This window comes from Henckelia pumila, chromosome 1 (assembly GCF_033568475.1).
Source record: "Henckelia pumila isolate YLH828 chromosome 1, ASM3356847v2, whole genome shotgun sequence".
In the NCBI taxonomy this organism is placed as follows: domain Eukaryota; kingdom Viridiplantae; phylum Streptophyta; class Magnoliopsida; order Lamiales; family Gesneriaceae; genus Henckelia; species Henckelia pumila.
This window is the reverse complement of record NC_133120.1, coordinates 82081759-82091089: the sequence shown is the minus strand read 5'-3', so window position 1 is coordinate 82091089 and position 9331 is coordinate 82081759. Positions and strand designations below refer to the sequence as shown.

General features: G+C 34.2%; 1 protein-coding gene across 1 annotated transcript; it reads left to right on the top strand.

The window, feature by feature from the left end:
* The first annotated feature begins 3533 nt into the window (after positions 1–3533).
* On the top strand, positions 3534–7558 carry LOC140866340 (uncharacterized). The gene is made up of 5 exons (XM_073271318.1): positions 3534–3853; positions 4102–5095; positions 5185–5666; positions 7142–7294; positions 7480–7558. Exons 1-5 carry the CDS (start codon positions 3534–3536, stop codon positions 7556–7558), a joined length of 2028 nt encoding a protein of 675 aa, XP_073127419.1.
* The last annotated feature ends 1773 nt before the right edge of the window (positions 7559–9331 follow it).

The following is a 9331-nucleotide window of genomic DNA, read 5'->3' as shown; positions in this document are numbered from 1 at the left end:
GAAATAAAACTCATATATATCAATAAATTAAAAAATTCAATTAATTACAAATAATAATTAATACATATAATTAACTCAATATATATATATATATATATATATATATATGTATATTAACTATATGGGCCCAGCCTAGCCTCCCACATAGTTACGTCCCTGTTTAATATATATATATATATATATATATATATATATATATATATATATTAACTATATGGGCCCAGCCTAGCCTCCCACATAGTTACGTCCCTGTTTAATATATATATATCAATTTTGTTATCCTGCCCACTCACCGTGCCCACCTAATATGCCCACCATGAGGTGGCACTCAACTATTGGATGTTATGAATTGTGCGTCCAATAGTTGAGTGCCACCTCATGGTGAGCACATTAGGTGGGCATGGTGGGTGGGCAGGATAGCAAAACTTATATATATATATATATATATATATATATATATATATATATACATATATATATATATATACACACTATGATCTATACTATTATATTAAAAATATGGTGAATAGAGATAAAACAGTATGTTGGTGTGCCATTTTTCATAACTGCACAATCAACCCTATTTATTTCTATACAATTATATTAAGAATGTGGTAAATCGAGACAAAATAGTATGTTGGTGTGACATGTTTCTTAACTACACAATCAACCCTATTTATTTTGATATTTATCAGTTGACCCTTCAATTTGAATTGCAGTTTGACCCCTAATTATTTTTTATAATTATGAAATTATCTCTATTTTATTATAAACTAAATTAATTAAAAAAATGTAAAAGCACGCAATGTGTGCGTCGGAGTACAAATACAATATTAAACATGAGGTAGGTTTTGGTATGTTGGTATGGTCTTCCTCATGTTTTTTGCTCTTTGATGGCTATGTAATTACGAAAATATCATTTTCACTATAAATTTTTTTTTCTCTTTGTGGATATTTATTTACGAAAATGTCATTTTTTATTTAATCATTTATTATTTTTATTTTTATTTTCAGTTAAAAAAAATGGACCGTACAAGGCACGCAACGCGTGCGTCTGGGTACTAGTATTAAGAATATATATGGTGAATAGAGACAAAATAGTAGGGATGGAATCGGGTCGGGACCCGTCCCGTAACCCCCTTACCCGATTCCCGTCCCGATAGGAATTGAAATATTTTTTTCTCCCGATCCCGCACACGAGAAGTGTCGGGACCCGAATGTTCAGGATTCCGTCGGGTCGGGAGAGGGTAATCCCGAATAATATTTTTTTTAAAAAAAAATTCTATGAAAATATTTTTTAAAAAAAATTATGAAAAAAATCAAACAATTTTTTTTAATACATTGCAAATAAATTAAAATTTCTTTATATATAACCATTAAAAAACTAAAACATTTTTTAGTACATTACAAATAAACTAAAACAACTACTTAATTAATAAAAAAAAACATATAATTATTCATAATAATAAAAAAATAAAATAAAAATTTATAACTCAATGTTAATATTAAAAAAGATAAATATAAAAAAATCATATGGTATATAATTATAAAAACATTAATATTAAAACATAAAATTTTTAAAAAAAATTAATTAAAAAATATTATTAAAAAATATTATTTTTATATTCGGGTCGGATCGGGAATCCCGTCGGGAAGAGTAGCCTATCCCGATCCCGATCCCGATCCCGAAATTAATCGGGTCGGAAAAAATCCCGACCACTCGGGTCGGGAAAATTTCGGGTCGAAAAACTTTCGGAACGGGATCGGGTTGGGAATCGGGACGGGTCGAGAATTATATAAAATTAGCCACCCCTACAAAATAGTATGTTGGGGTGACATTTTTTTTAATTGCCTAATTATTTTTTATAATTATGAATTTTTTTTTAAAAAAAAAGATAATTATGAAGTTATCCCTATTTTAATACTATTTTAATATAAATCTATACTATTATCTATATCTATATACTATATTATATTAAGAATGTGAGTAGAGAAGAGACAAAATAGTATGTTGGTATGGTATTTTTCTTAATTGCACAATCACTCTTATTTATTTTGTTATTTATCATTTGACTCATTCGACAACGCGGATTGTTGAAGTATCGCCTAATCACTGGCATAGTTTTTAAAATTCCGAATTCGCACTTTATCACTAATAATTGTGATCGTTGTTAATTGATTGATGCAAATGGGGTATTATTTACGACAAAAAATCTTAAAGCCAATATTCTTACACGTAAGGAGAATAAATTTTACGGTAAATTTGAGTAAAATCCCCATTCACAAAATAAACTTAGTGTTCAGTACCCAAGCTAATAAATCTTTAAATTTAGTACCTGACAAAGCTTTTCTCTTATTTTTTACTCCCTATTGCACATTTCTTAAAATAATTTACCATTTTATTTCCCATTTATTATTCTCTCACCTTCATCCCCTCCTTCACGTGCGACTCGGCAGAATTCTTCACCACATAAATCCCTAAGCCCCAAATCATCCACCGGCCGACTTGGCCCATCACCGGAAAACTTGCCCAACGACCGGCGAAGTCGGGTCTATGTAGTCGCCTTTGCATCGCTTCAAACTCAGGATCGCTTCGCCCCGTCTCCTCTCCTCCCTCCACTTGTCTGCGATGCGATCGTTGATTCCACCATAGCTTGCCGCCGCCGTAGTCAATCGCCATTAATACGGGCATACGGACGCTTCTCAACGTTATTGTATCCATTCCCATTCAATTTTTCAGAGTCTCCTTCCTGTTCGATTAATTGAAATTCTCGCAGAGGCCTTCCGCAGATCCGAGAAGCTTCAACCCGGTTTGCGCTCTTTTTTAATTCTTATGTTGTTATGTGCTTGTGTGGTTATTAATTTGTAAAATAGGATTTTGGATTGAAATTTGGTGTAGAAAATGGGATCTAGTGTTACGAGATCGGTATTTGAGCGATTAGGCTGTGGTTTTCTTTTAATTGTAATTCTTCATCGGCTCATTTCAATGTTTCAATAACTCATCTATATGCATGCTATGTTTAAGCAACATGATTAGGCTGTGGGTATTTCTAATTATAAATCTTCACTGGTTCATTGCAATCTTCATTGACTCATTGAATTTTTGTGAATACTCGTTATTATAAATAATTAGATATCGTATTATAAACAATTATTGTAATTATTATTTTTAGTACCCACGCTCTCAGGTTCTTGTTCATGAAGTTGTAAAAGCGAACATGCTCGGCTTGCTTCATGAATCGAACGAACGAACGAAAATAATTACATGATTTTTTTACATTACACTTGATTTCTACACGTATAGATTTTTTTACGTTATGCTATCATATATGTTTGATATATTATATTAAATAAAGTATGTGAATTACTATGGTGTGCTTTGATTGAATTTTTCTTCAATATTTGTCGGTTTGGTTGATTTATTTATCTTGTTCGTTTAGTTTTGATGCATAATTTTTGGTTAGTTGGATTTTTTGGTGTGATTTGCATTATTTTTCTTTGTGGTATTTTAAATTTTCCAGATATTCCAGATCATGGAAGCCGGATCTGGGAGCGGTAATTTTTCATTTCTTGGAAGTTGCCGCTATGCCAAAGGTCTTTATTTGATTTCAATTTCTAATGGTGCAACTCTATTGGAGATATTCCAGAGTCTAGGACGAAAATGTAATGCTATTAATCCTGAATTAACGGTATTGCAATACATAGCACCTCATGAGAAGATTGCAGTGACTCTGAATGAAGATGATGACGTCCGAAACATGATAAACCTTCATATTTGTTTGAAATTGAATATGATCAGTTTGAGAGCAGTTGCAAAAGATGATCAGAGTCAGGGTAACATAAATGCTAAAAGGTAATATTTTTGCATTGTTATTTTGGTCTAAGTGCAAGGTTTCAGAATTTACAAACTTCATGATATTTTTTTGCTGGTTATTTAATTTTGTACAGAACATGAATTTTTTTTTCATTGTTTATTTTGTATATTAGTTAATTAATGATATTTAAAACGTGTTATAGTTTTTAATGCAAGTTAAATTTTTTATAAACGAATATTGAGTTGTTTGCTCATGTATTCAATTGATTTGTATTTGAAATGATAAGGTTTGATTTCGATGATGACGTTTCTACGGACGGAGGTCACGAGCTTGAAGTTTGCACTTTAAGCAATTCTGTCGATTCTTGGGTTAATTGCATACGTGGTGACGGCCAAACATTTAAAGATGCTGCAGAATTCAGGATTTGTCTTAAAAACTATGCTATTGCCACAAGAAAGTCATTTTCTTATAGGAAAAATGAAAGTGAAAAGATCTTAGTTGTTTGCAGCGAAGAAAAATATCAGTGGAAAATTTATGTCTCAAAACATAAATCTGACAATTCATTCGGCATAAGAAAATGCAACTTAAGCCATAGTTGTGGGGACGATAATTTGCGAACTAGAGATCATCCTAAAGCTAATGCATCTTGGGTAGCTAACTTGGTGAAGGAGAAGTTAAGGGGAGAGCCATCATATCGTCCATGTACAATGATGAAGGACCTTCAAAGAGATTATGGTGTAGAACTTGAGTATCATAGAGTTTGGGCAGGCAAAGAAATGGCAATGCATGATATTCATGGGACTGATGAGGGATCGTATGATAAGTTGCGATGGTATTGTCAAAATGTTAAAGAAACAAATCCCGGGAGTTTTGTTGAATGTGAAATTGATCCGATGACACAAAAATTTAGACGATTGTTCATATGTTTTCACGCATGTCTTGTTGGTTTTATTAGTGGTTGTCGGCCATTAATATTTTTGGATGGAACTCACATTAAGAACAAGTACAAAGGATGTTTATTAGTCACTGTGGCCAAGGATGCAAACGATGATATTTTTACACTGGCATATGCAGTTGTGGATGCAGAAAATGATTCTAACTGGGAATGGTTTTGCTACCATTTAAAAAATGTCTTGGCATCCCAATACATCATGGTATTCCATAGGTATACTTTTTTCTCTGATCGACATCCTGGATTGATCAAGGCAATTCAATCTGTGTTCCCTGGTAGTTATCATTCTTATTGTCTGAGACATCTGGTCGATAACTTCGTCAAACAGGTTTTTCGTGTATTGATTTAACAATATTTCAGTCATATTTTTATTATTTTCTATCAATAGGTTTTTATTTTTAAATTTTATTTTTGAAGGTGTTGCGTAGGTATCCTCTCCATAACAAAAAACATTGGTCTTCTGTCTTGAAAAAAGCAGCTTACACCCCATTAAGACATGAGTTTACTCAACATATAAAAAGTATAACTGATTCAATGCCGCTCGCCCAAGATTTTCTTGTGAGCTCATCCCCAGAAAATTGGGCCAATTCTTTGTTTTTGGGTGAGCGATGGGGTGTCATCAACAATAATATTGTTGAAAGCTGGAACAATTGGGTAAAACCTGCGCGCCATCTACCTATTGTGGCTATGGTAGATAATATACGCATTCAAATAATGACCATGATGCAGCAAAGACGAGAAAAAACATTGGAGATGACACGAGAACTAAGTCCAAGAAAGCAGAAGGATGTGTCGATTGCATATGGTAAATCTCGAACCTTAAAGGTTCTCAAGTCTTGTGGATCTCAGTTTGAGATTGTAGATGGGGACAAAACTTTTGCAGTGGATTTAAATTCATGGCATTGTTCATGTCGAGCTTGGCAGATATATAGGCTCCCGTGCAAGCATTCTTGCGCATGTATAGAATCTAAGTATCTATCTGTCTATCAATTCTGTGATGGATATTTTAAGGTGGGCATGTACCGCCAAGCTTACAAAGGAATCATTAATCCTGTAGTGACCCTTACCCAGATCACCTACTAAACAGAACTTAGGCATGCAATTAACTTAATAAAACAGATATCAGAATAAAACTGCGGAAACCAATAACATTATACAATCCCAAGTAAAGGAATCTGTAATTATCCAATATTATACAACCAAATCGAATAGCTGTATAAACCCAAACAACAGTAATAAAACCTAGACGAAGCTCCAGCTGGCCAACCACTGACTAGCCCCTCCTGGATCCACCCTCCTCGTCCAATCGCAAACCTGCCCCATGGAATAGGGTGTCCAGAAAATACAGAGTACGAGACGTGAGCATAAAACGCTCAGTGCGAGAGTATGAGTATACATGCATGCAAAGTGAACTCCCTATAGACTCGAGGTCAAAGATCAGATAACAGAGACAGACCGGGCCCTGGTATGTAGCACGCTGTGCCGTCGCTTCAGGAGGTGGCTCCCATACCGAGATAATCGTGGATACGCCGGACCCAAATCGATGGAAGTCCATCCACTAACAGGATAGGGTACAACCCTACTACAGACATCTCGAAGGAGATACAGCAAGATGCAAATGAATGCAGCATAATATCATGGCATATAAATCATGCAGTCATATAATACATGCATACTCAGTCAGGATATCTCGAACAGTACTTTCGTACCTCAAAACAGTGAAAGCTCTACCAACTCTAGGTCCACGCCTATAGTCTGCTCTACACTGCCAAATGATACCACTATCATTAAAGTGCTCTAAAAGCCTTAACTAAGCTATTGCATACTCCTAAATATTTATAGGAAGCAAAAGCTATACCTTCGTCCGTCGTTAGCCCTTTGATGTCGATGCCTCCAGAACTTGGGCACAACTCCGCTACGACTACCAAACGCCTCTCCGACCTCCGGACCAAGCCTAAGAAGACTAGAACAGCTCCAAAAGGACTAGAAAGGAAAGGAGAACTCGGAATTGGCAAAGAGAAATGAAGCATCGGCCTTCTATTTATAGACAATGATCGGAACTTCCGATCCCTGATCGGAACGTCCGAACCTCGATCGGAACGTCCGATCCTGCCATCGGAGCTTCCGAAGATCCTGATCTGCCACGTGTCAAAATATCACTTGATGACTCCGGATAGGGGTGATCGGAACGTCCGATCCTGATCGGAGCTTCCGATCCAGCCACACGTCATGGATGACGTAATATCATCGGTGCCTCCGATCCTCATCGGAGCTTCCGATCCCGATCGGAGCTTCCGATCGTCCCTTCGGAGCTTCCGATCCGTCCAATCCCCAATTTATTTAATTAGCATTAATCCTTTAATTACTCAATTAGGGTACGGGCTACTACAAATCCCATTCCAACATCTGACATGAATGAGGGATATCTCGATGACGGACTTACCATTTACGCTCCTACAACCCGTAGCCAGCCAGGACGTAGAAGGACTAAGCGAATACCTTCTCAAGTTGAACAACGTGTGAAAAAGTGTGTGAGATGTCATGGACAAGGGCATAATAGACGAACATGCAAAGAACCAGTGTCATAATTGGTTTGATTGACACAAACAATAATACCATATATTTTCATTTGATTATACTAATTGTTTTGTGATGTTATTAATTTTTAAAATTCTATATCAATCTCTCATTTATTGTTTTCATTTCTTGCAGGCACAAGAGTTTACTAAACCAAGAAAGTAGCAGTGAATGTTGTGGAAAAAGAGCTACAAGATCTGGTGGCATTTTGTGATTTAATTTTTGGTTTGAAATCAACAAGAATACTGTGTTGGTATAAGACGTTGTTGGTTGTGTTAGACTTTAAAATCTTTAAGCGGTTGAACAAAACGGTGGATGTTGTTTGCGTAATTGTTTTTGAGACATGCATTATGAAATGGTCGGTGTATTGATGATTAAACTCTTATGTTAAGTGCTGATTTCAAATTATATGCCGTGTTTTCGATGTTTTATACTAAATTGGGTCCATATTGTGCCAATACTTGGAGTATTTGTTCCGGATAAAAGGTGTTTTATGCTCATATTCGACATATGTTTTTTTTTCCTTGAAATATCCAAATAACATATTAAGGATTATTTTTCCATCACCGTAGACTATTAATTAGAATCAAGTGTCCAAGAGAAGATTAAATATTTTTTCCAAATTATATGCCGTGTTTTCGATGTTTTATACTAAATTGGATCCATATTGTGCCAATATTTGGAGTGTTTGTGCCGGATAAAATGTTTTTTATGCTCATATTCTACATATGTATTTTTTCCTTGAAATATCCAAATAATACATTAAGGAGTATTTTAGCATCATCTAGAGTATGAATTAGAATTATGTGTCCAAGAGAAGATTATATATTTTTTCCAAATTATATGTCGGGTTCTCGATATTTTATACTAAATTGGGTCCATATTGTGCCAATAATTGGATTTTTTGTGCCAGATAAAAGGTGTTTTATGCTCATATTCAACATATGGTTCTTTTTTCTTGAAATATCCAAATAACACATTAAGGAGTATTTTAGCATCACCGTAGAGTATTAATTAGAATCAAGTGTCCAAGAGAAGATTAAATATTTTTTTCCAAATTATATGCTGAGTTCTCGATGTTTTATACTAAATTAGATCCTTATTGTGCCAATACTTGGAGTGTTTGTGCCGGATACAATGTGTTTTATGCTCATATTCTACATATGTATTTTTTTCTTGAAATATCCAAATAACACATTAAGGAGTATTTTAGCATCACCTAGAGTATGAATTAGAATTATGTGTCCAAGAGAAGATTATATATTTTTTCCAAATTATATGCCGGGTTCTCGATATTTTATACTAAATTGGGTCCATATTGTGCCAATAATTGGATTTTTTGTGCCAGATAAAAGGTGTTTTATGCTCATATTCAACATATGGTTCTTTTTTCTTGAAATATCCAAATAACACATTAAGGAGTATTTTAGCATCACCGTAGAGTATTAATTAGAATCAAGTGTCCAAGAGAAGATTAAATATTTTTTCCAAATTATATGCTGAGTTCTCGATGTTTTATACTAAATTAGATCCTTATTGTGCCAATACTTGGAGTATTTGTGCCGGATAGAATGTTTTTTATGCTCATATTCTACATATGTTTTTTTCCTTGAAATATCCAAATAACACATTAAGGAGTATTTTAGCATCACCTAGAGTATTAATTAGAATTATGTGTCCAAGAGAAGATTATATATTTTTTCCAAATTATATGTCGGGTTCTCGATGTTTTATACTAAATTGGGTCCATATTGTGCCAATAATTGGATTTTTTGTGCCAGATAAAAAGTGTTTTATGCTCATATTCAACATATGGTTTTTTTTTCTTGAAATATCCAAATAACACATTAAGGAGTATTTTAGCATCACCGTAGAGTATTAATTAGAATCAAGTGTCCAAGAGAAGATTAAATATTTTTTCCAAATTATATGCTGAGTTCTCGATGTTTTATACTAAATTAGATCCTTATTGTGTCAATACTTGGAG

Excerpts from the sequence above, each read along its gene's own strand:
- LOC140866340 (XM_073271318.1), top strand. The coding sequence starts at position 3,534 with ATGGAAGCCGGATCTGGGAGCGGTAATTTTTCATTTCTTGGAAGTTGC. Across the intron at positions 3,854-4,101 it reads GGTAACATAAATGCTAAAAG|GTTTGATTTCGATGATGACG; the intron begins GTAATATTTTTG and ends TGAAATGATAAG. Across the intron at positions 7,295-7,479 it reads GTTGAACAACGTGTGAAAAA|GCACAAGAGTTTACTAAACC; the intron begins GTGTGTGAGATG and ends CATTTCTTGCAG.